The 25,979-nt window shown below is 34.9% G+C and overlaps 4 protein-coding genes across 17 annotated transcripts; 1 reads left to right on the forward strand and 3 right to left on the reverse strand.

Annotated features, from left to right (window-relative positions):
- On the reverse strand, positions 1–1,093 carry LOC110876585 (F-box/kelch-repeat protein At3g23880). Its single transcript, XM_022124752.2, has one exon. It carries the CDS (start codon positions 1,091–1,093, stop codon positions 110–112), a length of 984 nt encoding a protein of 327 aa, XP_021980444.1. The 3' UTR covers positions 1–109.
- A 9,106-nt stretch (positions 1,094–10,199) lies between these two features.
- Positions 10,200–14,225, forward strand: LOC110879172 (probable tRNA (guanine(26)-N(2))-dimethyltransferase 1). Its single transcript, XM_022127597.2, has 12 exons — positions 10,200–10,551; positions 11,213–11,458; positions 11,608–11,695; positions 12,031–12,152; positions 12,246–12,385; positions 12,507–12,579; positions 12,713–12,801; positions 12,886–12,991; positions 13,068–13,280; positions 13,368–13,562; positions 13,681–13,758; positions 13,839–14,225. Exons 1-12 carry the CDS (start codon positions 10,387–10,389, stop codon positions 14,079–14,081), a joined length of 1,758 nt encoding a protein of 585 aa, XP_021983289.1. The 5' UTR covers positions 10,200–10,386; the 3' UTR covers positions 14,082–14,225.
- A 354-nt stretch (positions 14,226–14,579) lies between these two features.
- LOC110879173 (probable UDP-arabinopyranose mutase 1) lies at positions 14,580–17,304 on the reverse strand. The gene is made up of 4 exons (XM_022127598.2): positions 16,923–17,304; positions 15,457–15,707; positions 15,208–15,376; positions 14,580–15,129 (listed from the first exon to the last, which is right to left on the reverse strand). Exons 1-4 carry the CDS (start codon positions 17,232–17,234, stop codon positions 14,806–14,808), a joined length of 1,056 nt encoding a protein of 351 aa, XP_021983290.1. The 5' UTR covers positions 17,235–17,304; the 3' UTR covers positions 14,580–14,805.
- Positions 17,305–19,213: 1,909 nt separating this feature from the next.
- Positions 19,214–25,641, reverse strand: LOC110876586. Of its 14 annotated transcripts, none has more exons than XR_004867612.1 (15): positions 25,481–25,641; positions 24,745–24,791; positions 24,594–24,638; positions 24,096–24,507; positions 23,788–23,898; positions 23,335–23,401; positions 23,213–23,230; positions 23,003–23,077; positions 22,387–22,461; positions 21,720–21,783; positions 21,267–21,446; positions 20,828–20,994; positions 19,965–20,015; positions 19,793–19,870; positions 19,214–19,452 (listed from the first exon to the last, which is right to left on the reverse strand). XR_004867612.1 is itself a non-coding variant. In XM_035977748.1 (7 exons), exons 4-7 carry the CDS (start codon positions 23,480–23,482, stop codon positions 21,661–21,663), a joined length of 543 nt encoding a protein of 180 aa, XP_035833641.1. In that variant the 5' UTR covers positions 23,483–23,500; positions 23,788–23,898; positions 24,096–24,507; positions 24,594–24,738; the 3' UTR covers positions 21,480–21,660. The 14 variants fall into 14 exon arrangements, 1 of the variants encoding a protein (XP_035833641.1); XR_004867613.1 differs by having other exon boundaries at positions 23,213–23,218; positions 25,481–25,640; XR_004867611.1 differs by having other exon boundaries at positions 23,213–23,218; positions 23,335–23,500; positions 25,481–25,638.
- Between the last annotated feature and the right edge of the window lie 338 nt (positions 25,642–25,979).

Consider the following 25,979-nt stretch of genomic DNA (forward strand, 5'->3'; position numbering starts at 1 on the left):
CTTTGGCCTCTCATTATAGTGGGGAGATACAAGGTCCGGTGGAACATCAATAGTACTCCCATTATAACGGCGATATCCAGGGTCCGGGGGAGTATCAATAGAACTCCCATTATAACGGCGGAGCATCAACAGAACCCACCCTAGAATTCCTCAAGAGATTAATAGCACTAGCTGGCCTCCCATTTACATGTGGAGATACAAGGCTCTGCACAAATATCGGTGCGGCAGTATTCTTCCAACCGCATTCACAACCCCAATGATGTTCCAGGGTACTTGACGGCCATGATACATTTCCCTTCAAATGGTGTACAATATCATGCTGCATATTATGAATATGCGGCAGCCGTTCCCACGATCCTTTTACATTGTAGCTTTTCATTATCCATAAATTGTCAAGCAAACAACAGTTTGATCGACGAAATATGCACAGACATTCTTTGACGATTCCCAGCCGGCTACTATAAGTACATTCATATCCTGCATCGGCAGGTTGGGGAATTTCTTTAAATTCTTCTTTGGATAAATCAAAAGAAATAATCAGTTTCTTACAATTTTGATCTCTTACAATCCAGTGAAGTGCACCATGGCTTAGAATACCAGTCTTACTAATAAATTCGTACTTCACATCTTCAATAACTCTCCAAACATTTGATTTCAAGCTCATCACCCGAACACATGTTCGATTTTCGCCTTTTACAATGACCTTGTAATCATCTGTGGATTCATCATAACCAAAACCCCAAAATAACCACAAACAAATATAAGGAGAACGCCTCAGCTGTGTTACCTCTCCTGTCAAGGGATTGACTACTGAAAAATGAAGATAAGCAGACTCGACGCAAACCAGGCCATTGGAAGAACCAACAAGATTACGAGGACGATGATCATCATCTGCGAAAGTAATTCTTCTATGTCCAATCTTACTGTCGTTGCGATCTTTATTATAACTATGCTTAAGGTGACGATTAACGAAACGAGGACTTGTGATTAAAGAATGCCATGACTTACACACGCTCTTGAAACGGATCAGATCCTTCACTTCTGACCTTAAGAGTATCTGCTCAACAACATCGGCATGAACAAACTTTGCCATTGAAACCCTAATAACTGGAAAACCTAGTAACGTAGATGATATGGGGTAAATATATTTTGAAGTAATTTACATTTTTGTGCATGCAGTTTGGCTAAAATTGCAGATTTGCTCCCTCGTTAAAACTATTTATAAGTTTGGCAACTAGTGTTGGGGTTGAGTTTTGAGAATAGATTATGCGTTTTGAATAATCAGAAACAGATAATTAACTAATTAACTGTAACAAAACGTGATGTTGAAAGATAGTGTTTGGATTTGATTATGTTGCTTGATATCACAATAATCAGATAATCAACTATTTGAGTGTTTGACAAATATATATTTAAAAAATAAACAAGTGAAAATTCTTTTCTAAACGCAAATAATCAATTTTTGGAAAACTATGTTTTGTTGCAGAAGGGGGAGCTGCTTTTAGAAAACTGCGTTTTGTAACTTTCTAAACGGAGATAATCAATTTATTAAATTTTTTTACCCAAACACTCAAAACTGATTATTTACGATTTCAAAACTCAATAATCTAAAAATCTCTTTCAAAACTCAACCCCAAACACCCTTTAAAAAAATAAGATTGTATATATGCGTTTGTGATCATTGTTACGATTGATATATGGTAACAAAATATAAATGAATGAAAAACACCTTCAAGCCATAAATATAAGATCCTATATTATAAAGAATTTTATATATAACTTAGAAAAAAAGAAAACCAATATAACAGAACTATAGAGTCTAAAAAGAAAATAAAGAGAAGAGACAATAAGAAAAGAGTGTTTTATTAGTTATTGGAATGAAATCGCCTATTACACAAGGTATTCCATTTCCTAAAAATTCCATCCGCCCCATGTTTTTTTAATTCCGTTTCCTCTTATACTCTTCATTAACAACACTATCACCCACCACCGTTGCCACCACCCACCACCGTCATCCACAACCATCGTTTTCGGCACCACCCACCATCACTGTCGCCACCACCCACCGCCACTGCCACTGCCGCTACCACCAGCCACCGAAGTCTACCACAACCACCCACCATCATCGCCGCCGCCCACCCACCACCCGTCGCCGCCCACCCACCACCCGTTGCCGCCCACCACCACCAAGCACCAGCGTTTTTATTCCTTTGTTTTTTCTTTCCTACCAAACAACACAAAATAATGATTCGTTCAATTCCTACATAATAACCAAACAAGACATGAAATGATAATGATCTATTCCATTACCTCGTCCATTCCATTTCCTTACTCATTTCATTCCTTCCTTCATTCCATTACCTCATACCAATCAAGAAGTAGAGTTGTAGTAGGAGATTAATGTTGGAAACTAAATTATCCGCAATGAAGAACCGTGGTGTGGATTTCGATTCGGGTTTATATGATTTTCAAAATCGACATCTTTCATCAAACAAACTGTCAGTGGCCATGTGATTGATGTTAACCTTTTTGCTATAGTTAAAACTAGTGGTTTTTCCCCGCACTATGCGGCGGGAACTCAGTAGGTATCGATTGTGTTTGTTATGGTACCGACATTCGTTATATATAGCAACTGAAAGAGAAAACTAAAAAAATAAAGTCATTATATGCCCAAAAGGAAATCAACATGTGTTTTACATCAATCGAAAACCATAAAAACGAATATCGGTTCCCATACTACCGGTATCGGTACCGATGTTGTTCGGTCGAAATCGGTTTGGTTCGTCACGTATCGATACTCTTGTATAGTTTACGAAACAAAAAATACGTTTTCTTTTTAATATTGTTACCGGCAGTCGTATAGTTTACGATACAAAAAAATACATTGTTTTGAATACCAAAAAATAAATTAGTATTCAAGGTCGGTTTTTTTTCGATTTGGTAGGATAGCGGCACGGTATTCATTTTCAATAAAATTTATATCGCATGTTGGATAAAAAATAAACATACTGCAGAGTTAGATTTTAAAAGGTTAACGTACGCAGTTTATTAAAAATATCAAACTAAATGATGAATAACATATTATAATTTTTTTATTAAAAAGTAAAATATATATTTAAATGTTTTAATAATAAATATTTAAATATTTACCTAAAATTAAATATTTAAATGTATTAATAATAACATATGATTAATTATTTTTTATTAAAAATTAAAAATAAATATTTAAATGTTTTAATCACTATTAATAGTCACTTCAAATTCATATCAATAATATCATGAAAACCTTGGTTGCGTGCATAACGTAATTGAAGATGCATTTCCGTGAAGTTTTACACATTTCTTAAAGCCTCTTAAGAGTTAAGGTTTATTTGGTATGAAGTAATGAAACGGACAAGAGAATGAAATTAACTAAAAAATGGAATGACAACGAATGAAATAGACTAAGGAATGGAATAGATGACGAATGAAATGTATCATTCCATTTCATTGTGATGTTTGCTTATCTACATGTGAATAGAATCAATCATTATTTTATACAATTTTATACGGAAAAAAAAAAAGATGAGTAACAAATACAACTGATAAAATAATAATAATAATAATAATAGTAGTAAAAAAGTGGCCACTATTCACTAATTAGGAGGATATTTATTTTAAAGTTTTCTTTTAATTATTCTGCATAAAACAAATATACATTATTTCATTAAACTTAATGTTTTTTTAATGTATAAAGCATATGGTCTCATTGTTTATTTTAAACAAAAGCATTTTACTATAAACGATGCCTTGTATTTATACTTCCTAGTTCATGGATCATACATACACTCTTAGATTTAAGTTTTTAACATAATATTGATCAGGAGTTGATTTGAGATTGATTTGAGAGTTATGAACCATCTTGTAACACCCCAAAAACCCAAATGTTAAATTACAAGAATGATTTATTTACATGGTGTGATATTGAGGTAACTAAGTTAGTAAACTTGGTTATAAATACAAGTTAGATATTAGTAATGAAGTCTTGTGACTAAACAAATAACAACCAAAACTACAAGGGCCAAAAGGGGGCAAATGGAAAGTGTTTTTATTAAAGCATGGGGAAAAAGGGGAGAACCCATTTTGGGCAGAAGTGTGTGTCGACACACACACACACACAGTGTGTGTGTTCTCTTGAGAAATCAATCTAGGAAGAGGATAAATTCGAAAGTTTGCATGTATAATCCATGAGTTTCAATGTGTTCATCACCTTCAAATCATCATGTAAGTACCAAAACTTATCTCTTAAAACCTTCCTAGTTGAAATTCTAATGGGTTTTGATGAATTACTCTTAACCGGGTAAATTAGAAGAAAGGAATGGTTGAATTTGGGTTTAGATGCACTCAATATAGTGTTAATAATGAGTTAATCATTTCAATTAGAAGTTTTAATGAAAGAACCCATGTTCAAGAACTTGGGTTTTTGATGGTTTGAGATTTAATATGAATGAGTTGGATGAACTAGAGGTTTGCTATGTTGATGTCTATGTGTGAATGATATCTGTTGACTAGTAAGAAGAATTAATGAATTATGTATGAACTAGGAAGGTTACGCATGAAATACTTGTACAATGTTCTTAGAAAGTAGTACGCACACCAAGTGTTTTTTGAAATGCCTAGGTGAGACTAATAGATGAAATTGTGTGCAAATGATGGATGAAAGTGTATAATGTGTGGAGATGATGTAATTCGGTGATAATTAAACATGAGAAATATGTTTTGAATGGAATACATGTAGGATTTTGGTTAATTATATGATTGGGTAGAATTATGCATTAGAACTTGTACTCTATGCTTGAATGATGAGGTGCACAACATGTGTTCGACCAATTGCCTATTGGTAATTTAGAAATGAATGTGCACTAAGTATATAACATATGAACTTGCTAGTAAATAATGATGTTGTGATTATGTTAAATAGACTAACCTTTAATGTGGTTGTCAAATGTAAGATAATGAAAGCATTAGCATGTGAAAGTATGTGTATGTGAATGTGTATGTGTATGTGTATATAATTTGGTGATCATGTGGTTGTAAGCATATTACATCATGAGTTTGAAATGTATATAATGTCATTAGTATAGGCTAATATGATGACATGGATATATGAGGTTAAGTAGAAAGTTCATATGATAAACTGTTGACTTCTGAAAGTCAACTGTGCATAAGTAGCAAGGTTAGGCTGTTGTCACACTTGTAATTTTATAGAATGTCAAATGGTACATGTTATATCGATATGTGTTATATGTGATGACGTGATGAATTATATGAGTTGAAAATATATAATTGTGGGAATATGCCTTATGCTTGTTAGAATTGACTAATGAAAGTCAAATGTGAGATATGCATTTGATATGATCGTTAATATATACAATCATGTATGCTAACAAGAATGTGAGTGCGATGACATGAAAGTATAGGGATCATGCCGAGATGGAATCAAGCACGAAAGGCTAACGGGCCAAGATGAGGCAAGGAAGCGGATACGAACACGGACACATAAGGTAAGTGATTTTCGGAATCACTTCTTATTTATAAATGAAGTTAATATGGTAAGTCGTTGGTGGTCATTTATGTTGGAATTACACGGTAGAAGTGAACGGGTCAAAATGTAGAAAGAAACATAGCGTGATGCGTTAGATGGTTGATCTTAGGGTTAAGTAGTAAAAGGATATGGGGGCTTGAATTATGGTCATGTTACGTCTTGGAAGCATGAAAAATGTGGAAGAAGGAAGTTCAGATATCTAATGGTTGTCTTGTGAAAATTAAAAAGGAAAAAGGGTTAGAGTGAAAGAACCCGTCGTAAGCTACGGCAGGTCAGCCGTAGCTTACGGCCAAGCAGACAAGGGGAAACAACAGCAAGCTGCCGTAATCTACAACCAATGTTCACTCAAGAGTTGAAATGTTCACTCGTCAGCAAGAATGTTCACTCAACAGTTGGAACGTTCAATCGTCAGCAAGAATGTTCACTCAAGAGTTGAAATGTTCACTTGTCAGCAAGAATGTTCACTTAACAGTTGGAACGTTCACTCGTCAGCAAGAATGTTCGCTCAACAGTTGGAACGTTCACTCGTTAGCAAGAATGTTCACTCGTCAGCAAGAATGTTCACTCAACGGTTGGAACGTTCACTCGTCAACAAGAATGTTCACTCAACAGTTGGAACGTTCACTCGTCAGCAAGAATGTTCACTCGTCAGCAAGAATGTTCACTCAACAGTTGAAATGTTCACTCATGAGCAAGAACGTTCACTCAAAGTATGTGTGGGAAAGAAATAAGTTTGGAGATATGTATGTGTATAGATCTACCTACATGTTAGTGACGGAATCCATAGGTAAGCATGAATAGAAATGAACATGCACGTAAGTTTGTATGTATGAGACTTATTTATATGGATGTTTGTGACTAGGATATGTTAGTAAAATTATATGGGAATGTAAGTGGTATGTAAGAGCTTGTATGTATGTATATGTGTGTGTGTGTACAAATATACGTATGTGTGTGTATGCACGAAGTGGGATTGATTGTACACGAAAGAATAGAGCTTGTATGCATGACTACAATACGTTTGAGTATTAACGTTACTAATCAAGTGCTTTGAGAATGAAATGAAAATGCAGGTATACTATCGTTGTACTTATGAAGATTTAATGATTGGGATGCAAGATTGTACTTGGAATGATAATCGAAAGGATTAGCTTGAGTAAAAAAAATATGGCATGGTCATTTAATTATGTATACTTAGATTATGAATGACGTCACCAAATATTACTGATGCACATGTATGTGGTGATTGCAGGTTGCACGGTATTAACATCATTATGGAGTTTAAAAGGTTGAAGATCGAGTCAAAGAGCAAGGATTGTACGGGAAGAGCAGTCACATGACTTGTATTTATATATTACATTTGATGCGTTAATTAAGAATGAAGGTTGTAAATCTTTTCAAGAAAGTGTTTGACATTTTAGAAATGAACCTCCAAGTATGTAATGTAGATAAGAAAGAAAGAATTTTTGAGTTGGTATTTTCTGCTGCGTCTCTTTTGATTAAAACGTGTTAGGGTGTTTCACATCTAGATAAATGCAATGATATAAGTGTCGCCTTTATATATTTCAAAAAAAAGGGTTGTGAGAAATAATTAGGAACTTGTCTTAATTGTCTCACATAGGAAGAAGGTGAAATCTCACAAGGATATATAAGTGTTGCTTTATACTTTTAGGTCCGGTTAAAAGCCTTCGTTCAAAAGTTAGGTCCGAAGTTTAGACCAGAAGGCTTGTTCTAAGCCCAATCTCGAAGCACTCATCGATAACAAGTCATTAAAACACCGGTTTAAACAGAGGTGCACAAACCGGTTAATTTCAATAACCGGTTGTATCGGTTAGTTTGACTTTTTGACTTTTAACAGTTAATGCTTTAACTGGTTATTATTTAACCTGTTATTTTTTAACCGATCCGGTTAATTACTTTAACTTTTTCGGTTGATGAATCTTCGGTTAATAACATGTTTTTTTGCCTTTTTTTGTTGAATTTTTTGGTTTTTTTTTTCCGGTTAACCGGTCTACCCGGTTACTAACCTATGGTTAAAAATAACCACTAACCGGTTACTCCTTGAGCGGTTATTAACCGGTTACATTATCGATTAATAACTGGTTACGGTTAATTAACCGGTTATTTTGTGCACCTCTAGTTTTAAATTGGTTTAAAACACTCAAGTGGGCTTTTATAAACCCGGCCTAGTAGCTAATATTTTAGGCCCTATACATGTGAGTATTATAACCTAGCCTAAATACTCCTATGATTCAACTAAACCACACACGTTAGGCCGAACAGAGAAAACCCAGAGCCCAATAAATTCCTATATTGGGCCTAATTATGGCCTAATAAAGAATAAAATCCAAACCAAAACAATTCAAATATTTGAAAATACAAGTGAACACAAAATTAAGAGCATTCACATCCATTTCATCATATTTTCACCCTAAATTACACTAAAAACACTACATTTTCTCTCCTCTTTTCAAAACAAATTGTAAACATGATGAAGTTTTAAATTTTTAGTTACGTTAAACAGTGATGGATGAATAAATTTTTGGTTATCCCATCTTCTTGTGAGTGCGTGTTTGGATCGATTCCGATGCACCGTTGACTGCGTAGTGTCTCGTATCTTGTGTGGAATCCAAGTACGAGAGTGGATTGAACAAGAACAAGCTAATTAACAATGATTTCTATTGATGATATGTAATTACAAAACCACGAAATCAGTTTGACAGAGTTTCCCCTCTCTGACACTTAGGTAGCGTTCGTTTCATGGAATGGAATGGAATGGAATTGGGAAGCTTTTCTTTGTAAAATTGATCTTGGTTCGGGGAGGGAGGAATTTGAAATCCAATGAATTTCTTTAATCAATGAAATTTGTGACTATTTCAACATTCCATTCCATTCCTTCATTAGAGTGAAGGATTTCTAAGGAATGTTGAAATAGTCACAAATTTCATTAGAGTGAAGGATTTCAAATTCCTCCCTCCCCCAACCAAGATCAATTTTACAAAGAAAAACTTCCTAATTCCATTCCATTCCATGAAACGAACGCTACCTTAAAGTTGCCAATCTATTTAAGGAGTTGATGACCACATAATAAAATATATTTATAACATTAGTTACATTTTGTTATTATTTAACTTGAATATTTATTTTATATTTAGGTTTTCCATTTTATATTTTCGTATTATTTGTTTAACTAATATTTTTCTAGATAATATTATCATTATTTTTTTACACTAAAGTTTTATCTTTTTTTTAACGACAAGGAACGACGTGTCAACCACCATGACATCGGGCGCTGTGGCTAAGGTCGACTACTCGACCGTCACCAGCCCCTTGGCTCTCCCAGATGCACGGAAACCCGACCTCCACCCGCCCGAGGGCACGACAGTGAAATAATTGGTAAAACATCGTCTCCCATCCAAGACGAACCGGCGTCACCCGTATTCGCCCTTCACCTGGATGCCGTAGAAAATAATCGGTAGAGTGAGAGTCGAACCTGGGTCACGAGGAACGCCAAATCTTTCTCCAACCACTCCACTACTACCTCATTGGCCACCAAAATTTTATCTAACTTTATACTTGCAAGTATTTGAAGTTGTATTACTTTTATGGTGAGTCGAATACCATACCACTAGACCAATAAGTTATGAGCTTTTTTTTTAGTTATGTAAGTAAATAACTTTGTAATTGTTTAATATATTGTCCTTAATACAAATAAACATCAAATTTTAAAAACTAACGAACGGAACACGTGTTGATTCGGTTCCTGTAGCGATTAATGGTACCGTACCGATACCTTACCAGTCCTGTAACAGACAGAGTCAATATCGATTAAGTTCTCATCGAGTCTCCCGCCGCAACGCGCGGATTAAATAGCTAGTATAAACTTAAAAACCATGTCGTTGAACCATGGTCTTAAAGTTTTCTTTTTTGACCCTCAACTTTATACACTTTACATATTCAACATCAATCTTTTGGTAGGTGAATAAGTGACACATTGACCCCTGATTTATTTCTGTTTAATAACTTCACACCTCATTTTATCCAACACTTCAATTCTTTTGTTTAAATTACTTTTACGACTTTACACCACAACGTGCGAGATATCATACTCTTTTTATCTATGTCAAAAGCATGTTAATGTCTCTAACGCAATGTGTGTAACAAAGTTAAAAACGTGTCACGTCATGCGTGAGCAATACATGTTAATGTTATCATTGTATCGCATGTAACGAAGTCACAAACGTGATGTTGCCGCATCATCGCGCGACACGGGTGAAAATCTAGTTTATTTATTAAATAAAGAAAGATAAATAAACATCCGATTCAATTACACGACTAATAATTTTCTTTTCTGCCCATTCCTTTATAGCCTAGTGGCATCTTGGGGTGAGATAAGACTTTGGGACCAATAGGTCCTGGGTTCGATTTCTACAAGGGAGTTTTTCTAACATTTATTGGGTTTCCTCCTGAATTTGTGAATAGGCATTATGCCTAGTGGAGATGGATATGATCGGGTGGTTCCGCTGACGGCACGATGATACTCCAATGGTCCGTCAGTGATCCAAATTTGCCGTTCAAAAAAAATAATAAAAAAAATAATTTTCTTTTCTATAGTATTTTGAGAAGAGGAAAAAAAAAGTAATAGGGTTTTTCAGTTATAAACTGCTCAGCTTGAATCTTTCACAAACGCTGGCTTGCCTTTCCAAAGATCCTACGGTTATCTATCAGCACCACCGCACCGGGCCTCGTTAAATCACCAGCTTCCCCTCTCTCCCGCCGCCGTACCAACCACCACTGCATAAATGGGGAGCGATGAGGAGACAAAAACAGGGGAAGAAGCAAGTCAGCAGATTAATAATAATACCCCGCAGCAGCCTTTTGATCTGAATGATTACACCATTATCAAAGAAGGTGAAGCTGAGATTTTAATGCACAAGAAAAACCAAGTCTTTTATAATAAAGCCCAGGTTTGTTTGCCTTTTACCTAATTTATCAATTATGTTGTGGTTAAGTAGTGTTACTGATTTTGCTTGAATAAATTAATCTATAAAAATTATGTTGGTAGCTTCATGGTTTCTGAAATTGTTAGATTAATGGCAGTTATCTCCTTTTAAGGATGTATGATTTCAAGTATCATGATTTTTTTTTTTTTTTTTTTTTTTGTTGTTGTAACTGGTGGAAGATTTAAATTTGGTGTAAGGTCATTACTTACAAGCATTTGATTTAAAATGATTACATGGTATGGAATATTCCAAATTAAAATGAGATGTTGGAGATAAGAGTTTCTTTTTGGTGACTATGAGAATCTGTTACCGGAAAACGCATGGGACCCACAAATACCTTGTTAACCAATACGATAAGTTAAAACGTAGCTTGTGCCGACCTAACCTTTAAGTGAGTTAAAGGCGGAGAATCATTGGAAGTTGGATTTATGTTTGAGACTTGTGTTAGAGAGGCTCAAGGCGGAGTTTTATTCATATTATTTCTTGTAAACCAAAATAAGATTTTAAGAAATATCTTTGGATTATATAACTAGTAAAACGATAGTCTTTAGCTGCAATTTTTTTTTTTTTTTTTTGAAATACGGTGAAACAGTTGTAATGTAACAAACAATTATCCAAATATCAGGTGAACAATAGAGATATGTCAATTGCGGTACTGAGGACATTCATTTCAAAACGGGAAGAAGAATATGAGGCATTTTTATCTAAAAAGATGAATTATAAAGCATCAAAAACATCAGTTTCTAATGGAAGCTCCAACGGTGAATGTGGAACTTCAAAAGAGATACACAAGGATGAACCATGTACCAAAGGTGATCAACCGCTAGAGGGAAAAGTCCAAGGAGAATTGAAACCGCCAAGAGTTCTTGAGGTTCTCATCCTTTTTCTTTCTCTTTCTTTAATATTTTCATATGTAACTTATTTGTTATAAACTTCTATGTTATAACTTATAAGAGAAGATGAGATTTCTTACTTCGGATTGTACTCTTAATTAATGTAAGATTAACCTTGGATTAATAGGCTCTGTCCGCTTCGGGATTAAGAGCTCTTAGATACGCACGCGAAGTGGAAGGGATTGGACAAGTTGTAGCACTAGACAATGATAAAGGTGTATTATTTTCTATTTATACCAACCATAGTTATTAAAGCGAGCGCCCAGGCCGCAAATAAAGCCCCGGGCCCAACAAATCGCCCTGAGTGCGCCTCGTGCCTTTAATAAGTATGGTTCATGTCATAGTTATCAAAGCGAGCGCCCAGGCGCGCCTAGGCGCAAATAAAGCCCCGGGCCCAACAAATCGCCCTGAGTGCGCCGCGCTCCTTTAATAACTATGATACCAACATAATTAAAAGATTTAAAATTGTTACTTTAGTGCATTTCTTGAATTATTATTGTTTTTTGTGATAAATCGTTTTAGACTCACATCATTTATTGGTTTTGTGCAGCATCTGTTGAAGCTTGCAGAAGAAACATAAAATTTAATGGCTCGGTCGCGAGTGAGAAAGTCGAATCGAATCTCGTTGATGCTCGAGTGTATATGCTAACCCATCCTAAGGAATTCGATGTGGTATGGATATATGTTTATATAACCAATAATTAACTTACAAATTAATTATAATTATAATAATTGTAATTATAGTCGTCATTAATTGATTGTTAGGTTGATCTTGATCCATATGGTTCACCCTCTATGTTCCTGGACTCTGCAGTTCAATCAATAGCAGACGGTGGGTTGCTAATGTGCACAGCAACAGATATGGCGGTTTTATGTGGAAGCAATGGTGAAGTCTGTTATTCAAAGTAAGATATTATATTTGTTTTACTTTTTGAAGAATTATGAATATTGCATGAGTGGTATTATACAATACCTGATTGTTAAAAGACATGTATGCCCTCATCTAATGCTAAAATCATGAGCTAGATACGGTTCATACCCTTTGAGAGGAAAATACTGTCACGAAATGGCTTTGCGGATTGTCCTTGCATGCATTGAGGTACCTTGTATATTTATTATTTTAATAATAAATAAAATAACAATTAAAATGGTATATGTATATTGTATTATTGTAATCTTTCGATATTTGTAGTTTCGGTTTTAAAAGCAACTGATACTTCTTTTGAGTGCAGAGTCATGCAAATCGGTACAAGAGATACATTGTCCCCGTGTTATCTGTTCAGATGGATTTTTATGTGCGCGTATTTGTTCGAGTTTACACGTAAGTATCCTTCATGCTACTAATCACCAAATCGTGCCACCGTGACAATTTTTATTTTTTTAACGAGCTATGAAAAAAATGCAGTTCAGCAAGTGCAATGAAGAACACACCTCTTAAGCTCTCATACGTTTATCAATGTGTCGGTTGTGATTCCTTTCATCTTCAGCCAATTGGGAGGACCGTTTCTAAGGTATGTATACCTCTTTTGAAATTCTTGAATTCGTAAATTATTTAAATTTGTTATTAATTCTCGTCTTTTTGTGAAGAATACTAGTGTAAGATATCTTCCTGGGTTCGGGCCTGTGGTCCCACAAGAGTGCAGTGATTGTGGCAAGAAATATAACATGGGCGGGCCCATTTGGTCCGATCCCATTCATGATCAAGATTGGGTGTCATCCATTCTAGCAGATGTGAAAGCAATGAAGAATCGGTTTCCTGCCTTTGATAAGATTTCTGCTGTTCTAACAACAATCTCCGAGGTAGGACCCGCTCATTTTATGAACCAAATGTCGTTTTAAACAATACTTGTACATTAATATCACTAACGTGAACTCTAAAATCTTCAGGAATTGCCCGATGTTCCTCTTTTTCTGAGTTTGCACAATCTATGTGGGACCCTTAAATGCACGTCCCCGTCAGCAGTCATATTCAGATCAGCTGTGATCAATGCTGGATATCGTATTTCTGGAACTCATGTAAACCCTTTGGGATTAAAATCCGATGCTCCTATGGATGTCATTTGGGATATCATGCGTTGTTGGGTACGTGTTTCCTATTTCAACAGTTTGATTATACTACGTACTTATCTTCATTTCAATTCATTCAAAGATGCAGTTTCTAACGCCCTATCATTTGTTATTTATAATTTTTTTAATCAAGGTTAAAAATCATCCTGTGAAAGAGCAATCGCCTGATCAATCTGGAAGTGTGATCCTCGCCAAAGAGCCTGTTCTTCAGGTATCTTGCACCTCGTTTGAATTTTTTCAACCGGTCTGTTTTTATTGTTTTCTGATGACCTTTTTTTTATGTTTCGGTAGGCTAATTTTGCCAGAGCAGTTGCATCACTTAGCAAAGCTCAAAGCAAGAAGGTTGCACGTTTCCTTCCGAACCCGGAAAGACACTGGGGACCAAAACTTAGGGCCGGTCGCACCATTACCAGCAAACATGTCTCTTTATTGGGTGCGGATGCAGTCAATGGTGTCCTTAACAATAATGAAGAAGAAGCCGAAGAACGCCAGGTGAAGCGTCAAAAGACAGATGATCCGACTTCCATTTCCTGAAGAGTGTAATGATCAGGAGCCCTACGCCGTTTTTTTATTTATGGATGAAACTTCTATATCAGAATTTATAAATTTTGAAAGTTTGTTAGTTTTTCAAACACGATTACGCTTCATTCTAGTTTCAAGTTTTTCACAAGTCAAAAAGTTCATAAGACTACAAACACTAATCAACGAGTTGGGTGCAATCACACAACGCTTGGTCAATAGCATGGGCGGATCTTTGCTTGGGCCAGGGTGGGCCCCGCCCCCTGTTTTTTCGCTTAGCAGTGTAAATTTTACCGAAAATTCTATCTGTATCAAGTCTGCCCCTTGATTTTTTTCTTTAAAACTTTCGTCCCTATTCAAAAGTTCAAGATCCGCCACTGGTCGATAGAATCTGGTCCAGGTCGGTCTTCGGAGAGTCACATAAACAAAAACGATTAAGCTTCATTCTATATCAGAATGTATAAATCTTGAAGGTTTGTTAGTTTTTTAAAGACGATTGATTAAGCTTCATTCTAGTTTCAAATACCAAGTGTTTTCACTACTAAAAAAAGTTCATAATACTACAAACGCTAATTAACGAGTTGGGTGCAATCACACAGGGCTTGGCGATACAATCTGGTCCGAGTGGGTCTTCGGAAGGTCACATTAACAAAAACGATAATATAAACCATCTTTCTTATTATTCTCCCTCTTGTCCAAGACGATTTGTATAACCGTTTGTGTATATGTGCATCTCTCTTCACTTGCTACCAGCCACTTTAGCCGGTGGGTTGAGCTCATCCCAAGCATCGATCCATGTAACCATGGCGTCCGCGAGCTTAACAAAGTACGGATCAATTTTCCCTAGCTTATCCTTGACCTGTTTTGACAATTCTTTGTAGCAAGCCTGCACCGTGATGCACTCTTTCGGGAGAATGGCGTCTTGGAAGAACGGTATAATCTCTTCTTGCCAAAATATGCCTTTGTATTCTTTTTTGAGGTTCACAAATGGATTGCTTGCCTTGCTGTGCCAAATGTAGGGCAGCCCCGTCTTGATCCCGAGCCCCAAATGGTCACATATTACCTACAAAACCGTCACAAGTTTAGTAAATCGAAGCGACGGAAAGGTCTAGTTAGGCTTATAGAGTTGTCTAGTAAGCACCTTGACACACCAGCCAGCCCACATGTCGTCGTAACGGCCAATGGGCTGACCGTCACCCATGAGCCCAAAGTACATAGCTGGGCCAATGAGGCTTCGGTCGAACGCGAGGTTCATTCCACACATAGGGAAGAGAATGCCCTTTGGGAGTGTCATGACTGCATCAACATACCTAAAAAGAGCCCAAACTAATATCAAGCACAAAAAAATATGAACCCATTAAACTCGATTTGTACCGGTTTAACAATGTACCTTGTGTTCCTTTCTCGAGGTTTGACGAGCTGTGTTGGTGCATCGTAGTCCGGGATGTTGAGCCAAAGACCGTGAGACACTGCGGTTGGAACACCTTCACGGAGGCTAAAGGGGTAGCCACGAACGAAATCTGCACCATCGGAGAATGGGTCGTAAAGGGTGTTGAAGAAATAGGGAGTTGAAGGGTTAAGGAGGTTGTTGATGTGTTGTCTAAGAGCATCTATGTCCTTCCCGGTTGGGTCCTTTGCCACCTATCATCATTGTCAAAACAAAAGCAGTTTCAAAACCTTACACTTTGCACTCATTACTCAACTTGTTAACTCAATATAAAGTAAATCCTTTTAGGTAAAAGCTAGTAGACACGTTAATGACATGATTAAAAAACATGACTAGATAGGTTCAACTCGCTTAACCCATTGACGACATGCATAACACTGTTAACTTATCATGTTAAATAGGGTAACATGTCTACGCACACGCTTACAAATGGTTTATCAATACAACATAATTTTTTTTTTTTTACTTGAATTTTCATTCCAATCAACACGGCAAATTACATAGGAATAGCAGGTAGACGGGCAACAAACTGCGCTGTCATCCCCTTCTGAATGGAAAACCCGAATCTACTAAAAACAAAGCCATCTAATTGTCACAATCAAAAATATTATACTTAAATATTGACTTAATATTTTTTTGTCATATACGTCTTATTATTTTTCTAACCATGTTTAGTGAATCGTGTTAAGAATATCATGTTATTCATGTATTGAATTGCTTGTATTTATTTGTGTTATATGCAAGGTTGGAGAACTCGCTAGTCGCTAGTCGGCCGGTGAAGTGGGGACTAGCGACTACTCGGGATTACTCGGGATTAATCAGGAGTAATCGGATCGGGTTTTTTATATGTAATTTTCAGTTTTATGTATAAATATATACATTTTTATAGGTAAATATTTTAAGTAGCTAGGTTTTAAATCTTACTCAACTCATTTATTTAAGTATACATGATTAATTGTTGGAATTCAAATGATTTGGTCGGAAACTGACCGAAATTTAGAGGTTTTGGCCGGAATATACAGGTTTTTTGCTGGAATCGTCGACTTTTGGCTGACCTAGTCGGACCTAGTCGTGCCTAGTCGGACCTAGTCGGTTAATGGACCGATTTAAGAAAAATTACTCAGTAACTGGACGACTAGCGATTAATCGTCGACTAATCGTCGCCTAGTCGCGATTTTTACAACACTGGTTATATGTGTCGTGATGTAATCATGTTAAATGGATCGTGCCGTGTAACCATCTTATCAAACATGTTTGCGTTAGTGTTAAAAAAGTGTCACGTTTCATATTCATGTTTAATTACCAGTCATGTCAAACACGACCTGTTTAACACAACACGACACATTTAACTATATCCATAAAACAACCATGTTGATGGATCTCTAATTCAAGAGAAAAAAGGAACTCACAAAGCAATCATCATCAATGGTGAAGATATACTTCTTCTTAGAAACCATGTACCCAAAGCAACGACAAGCGGAATCCTTGAAGGAGATACAAGAAGCTTTGGGGCCCAAAATCTTGTTAATATCGTTGCGATTATAAAGCTCATAATGAAAGCCATCAGGGACCTTGATGTTCCTAGATGGATCACCATCTTGAACAATGATCAAATGATAGGGTTGGAAGAAGGGTCTCCACATCTCGAGAAAATCGAGGTTGCGAATGGTGGGTATGACGATATCGAGGTCATCTTTGAGAGGGAATGTAGAAGCAGCCATGCTTCAAGAGGGAGGTTAGTTAGTTAATGGTTAGAGTGAGCGAATGAGAGAGAGTGTGTTATATAAGAAACGAGGACGAATGTCACGTGAGATAACAATAGAGTAGGATGTGCAACGGTTGGGAATTGTTCAAAGTAACTTAACTTGCCGATTTTGTTGCTTTTTCTTGTGACTGTTTTATACTTGTGATACGGCTAGGTGGAATCATGTGACTATATGGGAATAATATATCTTCACAAAAAGTAATATATATTTTCAGCTTATTAGAGTATGGATTACAGTTCTTTTTACTTATTTATTATTTCTTTTTACAGTTTGTTTGGGCCCTGAAAATTTAGGGGCCTAAAATAATTGGTTTAATTGCTTGTACTATCTTGCCTAAAACGTTTGGATTTATCACTTTTTGGTTTCATGCTTTAAAATTCTTTACGTTGCTAGAAAGGCATAGCACATGACCACATGTAATGTCTCACAAGGGAGCGTTTTGCTGATTTGGCTTTTCTTTTAAATGTTCATGAGTGTCACCTCATTGACTTATATGGGATAAGTTACCCTTTAACACTTGGTCTCTACTAAATAGAAAAATTTTAATCTTTGGTCTTGAAAAGAACACATGTTATATCAAACAAGAAAACTTTTATTGCTTTAAGAGCACTTTACAAAAACATCTTTACAAATTACAAGTTGCTTTGGACATGGCAATTAAAGACACATGATCGTTGGCATATGCAGTGACGAAGCTTGAGATTTCTGACGGGGGTCGAAAACGTATATACTCAAAAATTTCTATAGAACCAGGGGGTTGAAAACGTATATATCCAAAAATTTATATACGAAAACCACATATATTACACTACTGAGCGAAAAGTTCGAGAGTTCGTTACATTCCCCCCACCTAAACTTGTCGCATGCTTTGTCATTATATTTCTTGATCTTGTTCCCATGCTCTCACAAAGTTTCTATGACTTACCAATTTGCTTTAGTATCGAACCAAGTTCTTCCACTTGAGCAAGTACTCCTTGTAACTTGACAGTTTGTGCCTTTTGTAATTTTGACCTAGGAAGATTTCTTCAACCACTCCATCGAATGACTCAATAGGTGTTGGTACTTTCTTGGACACCTCATGTTCTACTTTTTGCCTGTACTCATGATAAGAATTTAGAGAGATTATGTGAAATATCAGGTTAATCTCTAGATTCTAGATTAAGAAGTAGATTTGCCTATGGCTTTGTAGCCTAGTGGCATCTTGGGGTGGGATAAGGCTTTGAGACCAATAGGTCCTGGGTTCGATTCTCACAAGGGGGGCTTTTCCCATATTTGTTAGGTTTCCTCCTGAATTGGTGTATAGGCAGTATGCCTAGTGGAGATGGATATGATCGGGTGGTTCCGCTGGTGGCACGATAATACTTCAGTGGTCCGTCAGTGATCCAAATTTACCGTTTAAAAAAAAAGTAGATTTACATAAATAACCATCCCGATATTGATTATGATCATCATTAATTATGATTTGTGACAGACCATCCACGAAATCGCTGTTGAAAACAACCCAAAACCAGTACATATAAAATAACTAGCCTAAGATCCCGCGAGCTTCGCGGGTGGCTTAACACAAACATATAATATATACTGGCAATGAGATTAACTTTGTAATGAAAGAACTTTTCAATATAAACATATAAAAATATGATTTTTCTCATTTAGGTAAATATGTTTTGATTCATTTTTTATAGGTATTGAGATGTTATTGTACAAATGATTTTATAGCAATTTTTAGAACCCGGATAGATTTCATTTTTTTTAATTACTTTTTTATAACTTTGGTTATTTGATATATATTTTCTTAGATAAAGCATTTTTAACCAGTTTTGACCTTAATGCATATTGAGCAGAACACATATTGACATGAACCTATTTTGAGCAAAACCTGTTTTGACTGACCCGAACCTATTTTGACCTTAACATATATTGAGCAGAACACATGTAATCAATAATCAATGAAATAAATCATAGTAAAGCTATTTATGATTAACACATAACTAAATCATACAAAAAGTAATTTATTGACAAATAGTCTTTGCTACAAAGTAATCACCGGTAGGATAGAGTGGTGGAGTTCTTTGCTCCCATACACGTATCAGAGCTTGCAGTTCTGGCATCGTCACGCATGCAATTTATACCAAATACATATTCTCATGCCTCATTTAAGCCTTGGATTTATCTACACAAATTAAACAAACGGTTGAGATGCCTTTTCATTAATTATTAATGATTAATACATAAATAAACAAATTATTAATGATTAATACATAAAATTATTTACATTCATTATTAATGATTAATACATAAATAAAATCCTACAAACAAATTGGCATATTAATATGTTGGCTATAATATGTTGGCTATAACACTTTTGATGTGTTTTCTTTTCAACTTTCAGACTGAATTATATTGTTAGCCTTGAAAGTATAACTTGCAATGATGAACCAAATGCATTAAGAAAGCACAGTTGTATCATAAAGGCACTAAGAAAAACATGGTAACAAAATAGTAATGCCGACCCATTTACAAATCTCAACATTGTCTTCAATGAATTCCCGAATACTATCAATGCTTTCAGTTGGGTCCTCTGGTAGATCCTAAAAAACATCAAATGTTGGTACTTTGGTGAAAAATCTTAAAAACAACGCAAATATACATTTTTGTACTAATCATAGTGACAGTGTAACACACCTTATCCCAACGATGATCAAGTACAATGAACCCGACCAAACCCACCTCAAGCTGGATCAAAACTATTTTCAGTATGGTGTACTGCCAAATTTCACGCTAAGGAAGTAACTAAGAAATTTGAATCAACTGAATGAGTAAAAAGTATGACATAAACAACCTATTGACCATCACTTAATTCTGCCTATATTATGAGTACTATTCACATACATTGATACCAATTTTACTGAAATTAGACATATGGAAAATAGACTACCTATGGTGAACATACAGAATACCTATGAGGCTATGATGCTTATTCTATGAAGGCAAGAATTGACTTTTTGTAGAGATCAGCAGGTCCAATTAGACTAACATAAAACAATTAAATTGATAAACAATCGACAACCACATGATTTATATTCTACTGTGCAAAAAAAATATAATTTATATTTAGACATAATCTAAGATCCCGCGAGTTTCGCGGGTGGACTAACACACAAATATATAAGTTAAAATTGTTGAAATAATACTTTTAAAACAAACCATCACCATTTGATCATGAACCCATATTTGTTAAGATTTGTTTTGACACGGAACAAACTAATACATTTTAAAAAAAATGACCCATTTAGATGTTAACGTACGTAAATATATGTATGTAAGTTTTGAAGATCATATAATTGATATGTAATTGATATATAGGGATACCAGAGGAAAATTATTAGCTTAAAAAATTATCACCACCATTTTAAACATGCAAAATAGCATATATGTGATGTTATAAATGAAATTAAAAAAGTACTCTAGGTCGTTAAGGCAAATACAAAATTAATAAAATTAACTTAAAACGAAGAAGCAACAACATTTAAGAAATACAAATTTACCTCATGTGCAAGATAATTGCATCTCATTCCTTTGGTATCAAAGCCAAAAAAAAAAATCAGATGGATCATGAGGGATGTATGTTGTCATGTTGGTTCAAAGGATGCAAAGTTAGCAAGATAAAGCCAATTCCAAAAAGCAACAAACACATTCTCTTATTTGATATCACCTGCAAAATTATTTAAAGTACACCATCATGAACACATAAAACCATTGATAAAAGCTAAAATTTCAACCCAAATCAATTTTCACATGAAAAATGACCATTGGACATGTACTACGCATAATTTATTTCAACCAATATGAAAAATGACCTGTCTCAACCCAAAACCATTTTCATGGGTATCTTATTGAAAGGGGTCAACCAGGTAAAGTTGATTTTTTTTTCAAGAAGAAAATAAATGAAATGACCAAATAGGCCAAAAGTGTTCATATGCTTACATTGTCATTACTCGTTTTATTCAAGAGCGCTTATATCAAAAACTCTTATATTCAGACGATGACTCTTTATATACGCCTTCCAGGATTCAAGGCTTCAGACCAGTTCCGTTCAGCACACAGTTGTACGCTTCTGGCCCATCTTCTCATAAGAGCAACTTTAGCTCACTTAGACTCATACGCCTCATCCCACAAATACAAACCATGTATTAAAAACAATTATTACAAACAATATAACACAAACTTAAAAAAAAACATAAGTCTTTGAAATGAATGTTATGACCATATTTTAACAAATACTATCAATTTTGGAATCATCCTGTTTGCTAAATTAAAATTAAATTGATAGAAACTGAAGTGAAATGATCAGTTGTGCTACTCAAATTTATAAATGATCCTAACTATTTGGGAACCGAAAATAAAAAAAAAATTGAGTGGATGAAGTAATCAACTTACTCAGTTCCTTTGTTTCGAAGGATGCGAAATTGTTCAGGAGAAAGAACTGCACTCCATTCCTCCTCTGATTTCACAACGGAACTCATAATTCACAACTAAGATCCAACCGATGCAAGCTTAGTTTAAGATTTGATGGTTTATCGGAGGTTGAAACGATGTATTAGAATATAAATTGTTTACAAAGAAGATGAACTTGGACGCAGAGATGGCTATTGGGCATTTTCGGGAACCTAAAAGGTTAAGAATCACTAAGGGGGTGTTTGGCCTAGCTTTTTAAACCGTAACTAAAATGCTTACAGTGTCTATAAGATTTCCAAAAGTGTGTTGGTCGGTTAACCCGCATGTTAAAATTTTCCATTTTAAGCTGGCTCACTTTTGACCGGTTAACCAACCCAGCCATTTGAATTAACATCATATGTAACGCATTAGTTATTTAGAAAACATAAAAACAAAACAAAAATGGTTGATATGTTGACGGTTGGCCCAACTCCAGCCGAACCGTTTCACCAGCAAATTAAAACCACCAATTTGACCCGAAACCATTTTGACCAGTTACCCAACCCACCCACTTTGACCTAAATTGTTTCAATTAAAAGAAATTATCTGACTATTAACATAATATGGATTTTATCGTATCTAATGCATCAAGTTTGTTATATAACAGTACCTGATATAAGCGCTCCTCATATGACATATTTGTTGTAAGGAGTTGGTTCACGCAACTACACTCTGTATGATCTTCCTAAACAATCAACACAAATAAATTAGAATAATATTATAATAACATTTGTTAGCTTTGACCAGTCAACAAAGTCCAATGGTCTCTAGATACAATAAATGCTGAGTACTGATTTAAATATCATAAGAGATTAAAACTAAGCTTCATGTCAAACTAAGATTCATGCAACACGAGCTAGCTATCTATAAACCTATTATTTTATTAGACACCAAAAGTATATCAACTTTATAAAACAAAAAGCAAAAAAAAAAAAAACATAAAAGTATAAAACCATTTAGTGTCGAAGCTTGAGATTTCCGACCGGGGGTCGAAAACGTATATACACAAAAAATTCTATAAAACGGGGGTCGAAAACATATATAAGCAAAAATTTCTATACGAAAACTACAAACTCTCCACTACTGAGCGAAAAGTTCGGGGGGTCGGCCGCCCCCTCCCGCCCCCACTATCCTTTGCCCATGAAACCATTGTTTCATATCAATTCCATTTAACCAAATCAATTATTAGGGTTATGTGACTATCAAATTTTGATATATAAAAGTACCTGTTCTAAACGCTCCTCATATGACACCTCTTTTGTAGAGGGTTGGTTCACGCCACTACACTCCGTATGCTCTTCCTAAACAATCAGCACATATAAATAAAAACAATAACATATGTTCGCTTTGATCGGTCAACAAAGTCAAATGGTCTCTAAATACAATAAATGCCGAGTACTGAATCAAATATCATAAGAGATTACAAATTTTGATACCTGTTCCTTCAATGACGTCTCGGGTAAAAGTAGTTTGTTATCACAGTCAGTAGCCTCTAAATGCTGATAATCAACTCTGAAGCAGGTACACATTTTAAGATAGAATGATATGGCATACTCACCCCACTGCACATATATGTCAGGAGTAGGTGTCTTGCGTGAGAAAATTATATCTATAATTTTACGAATCTGCATCCATGAAAGATGAAAGGTCTCATCGTTGGAACTAAGCTTCCTCATGTCCTTAAACTCTTTACAGAAAAAGTTCATCCTGTCCTTTAACTCGATCTAAAAAATAAATACTAAGCATTCAAGTCAGTTGCCTCAACATACATCATATCAATGCGGAGTAGTAAAGATTTCATGATAAAAACATAATATATACAAACACATCTTTTAATTCAGAAGTCATTCCTTAAGAACTCCTATAGATGAATTAGTTAATGATCATGTGCTTAATTATGATCAGTTTGAGTGGAAACGAACAAATAAGCTAGTGATGATTAATTAAAACAAAAGAATGAGTTTAACCTATGTCGAAAAAAGAAGACAAACAGGAGTCAAAAGGTACCAACCGTTCTAGTGAGAGAAGCGCCTTTAAATGGCGGCTGGGGATTTGCCCGTCACAGAAAAGGCCGTTTTTAGGGCTTCCATGTCTTCTTCAACTCCACTATCGCATTCATCCTCTGACATTATCAATTCCAATCAGGACGACTTAGAATTTAAAGCTCTATTGCTAGATTATTAAAAATATACATGAAATTTATTTGAAAAAAAAAATAGATTCTTATATTAAAAAATATAAATTAAAATACCCAAGATACCAATAACCAAAAAAACTACTATCCTACATCCTCTTGAATTGCAAAACTTTATAGATTACATGTAGGTCTTCTCCTCAAATGCATTGCAAAACTTTAGAGATCTGTCAAAGTCCAAGGTCTTCAAATCAAATTGGTTCTTCACCATCAATAATCTGATTTCACACTTTTGGCATCCCACTGTTGAACACCACTACAAAAATTATAGCAGAAACATTGTAACTAAATCAGACATTTAACAATAATTTCATTGTTTGATTTTTGATATGACCTCAAAGCTCATTTACAATCTTTTTCTTCTTCACATTTGGTTCAGTCAAGAATCCACATAATCCAAAAAAATTATATCTAATATCAACACTAAATCATAACAATACATAAAGAAGGGATTCATACCTTGTAGATGACGACATTTGATTAGTAGAATACGAAAAGAGAATCGGTCGAAGATGAACAAACCGTAGATGAGAATGACTGCAAATCCAAAAAAACAATACAAATCAATATTGGATGTTAAAGACAACACAAAACCATTATTTTTTTTTTGTATGAAGACCTACCAAGCGAGGTAAAGTCATAGAAGTTCCCCCTGTCAAAATACATTTCTGAAAAAAAGACATAAATCACACATCGACAACAACGAAACCAGTGAACAATAACACAATTTTATTGAATAAATTTAAGAAATAAACAAAAGATTAAATAACATACCTCTTTATAGCTCCTTCAGTGCCTTGTTACTTTCCTGAATCATCTCCCTAAAAAGAAAAGTAGATGACCTATATCTTTTCAAATGGTGAGAATGGAAATTGACATGGAATTCAAAAGCAATAACAAATTTAAAATAAGTTGTCTCGGTATATTTGGAAATAAGTTACAATTTCCAAAATTTTGATAAGTATCCATAACTAATTTAAATTTCAAATTTTGAAATAAAAAGTCAAAACATGTAACATTACTTTCAAAGTTAAACATAATAACACTTTCTGAATTCAAAATTCTCTTTTATGGTTTTATAATTTCTTGTCATCTTTTCACTAAAATAGTTATCTTTCATGAAGATCAATATAGAATAAGATACATATTTTAAGAAGTCAAACCAATAACTGCTATCAATAAAATCTGAAAAAAAAGGTGAAAACATATCTATCCAATTTTAGGGTTTTCGGCCATTCATTTATTTATCAATTGTTTTTAGGGTACGATTTTGAAATTGGATAACTGTTGTTACTTACAATAAAAATCAGTATGATAAGGAATCAAAGAAAAATGACAAATCAAAAAACCCTAAAATCAAAACAGTTATATTCATAAAATCTGAAAAAAAAAAACAATTGATTTGAACAATGATTGTTAGAACCGTACTTGTGATTTGAACAAATCGAACCGAAACATGTTGCGACATTGAAGAGGATGAGTGATTAATAGATGGAAGAGGGATTAATACCGTGATGAAGACATACGATCTTTAGGGATGCAATGAGAGGGAGATGTAACATTGAAACTGTAGAAACCCTAATCGCCTTGTGAGAATATGAAGAATAGGGAATGAAAATGGTCGGGTTGTGTGTTTATATACCAAAAGCCGCTTGACCCGAATGTGTGTAAACGGATCCCGCGTGATCCTTCACCAAAGAGAAATGGCGGTCAATTGAGAAAATAAGGGTTTCATCAAATGCCACGTGGCAAGCAATGGCCTAAGCTAATGACAAGTGGATAAAGATTATTTTGTTTTATTAGAAGTAGTAGATAATTAAGCTAGTTTTTTAAATTAGAACTTTATAACAATAACTTTATCTAGAGAAATTATATTTTTAAGGCGGTTTTCATATAAATCGCTTAAAAAGTATGGTTTGTGAGTGTCGAGTAATTATATAACGCTATAGCATAATAATTTAAAGGCAATTTGGATTTAAATAATCTCAGTTATTGGCCAATAATAATCC

The sequence above is a fragment of the Helianthus annuus genome, chromosome 9 (genome assembly GCF_002127325.2).
Source record: "Helianthus annuus cultivar XRQ/B chromosome 9, HanXRQr2.0-SUNRISE, whole genome shotgun sequence".
NCBI lineage: Eukaryota > Viridiplantae > Streptophyta > Magnoliopsida > Asterales > Asteraceae > Helianthus > Helianthus annuus.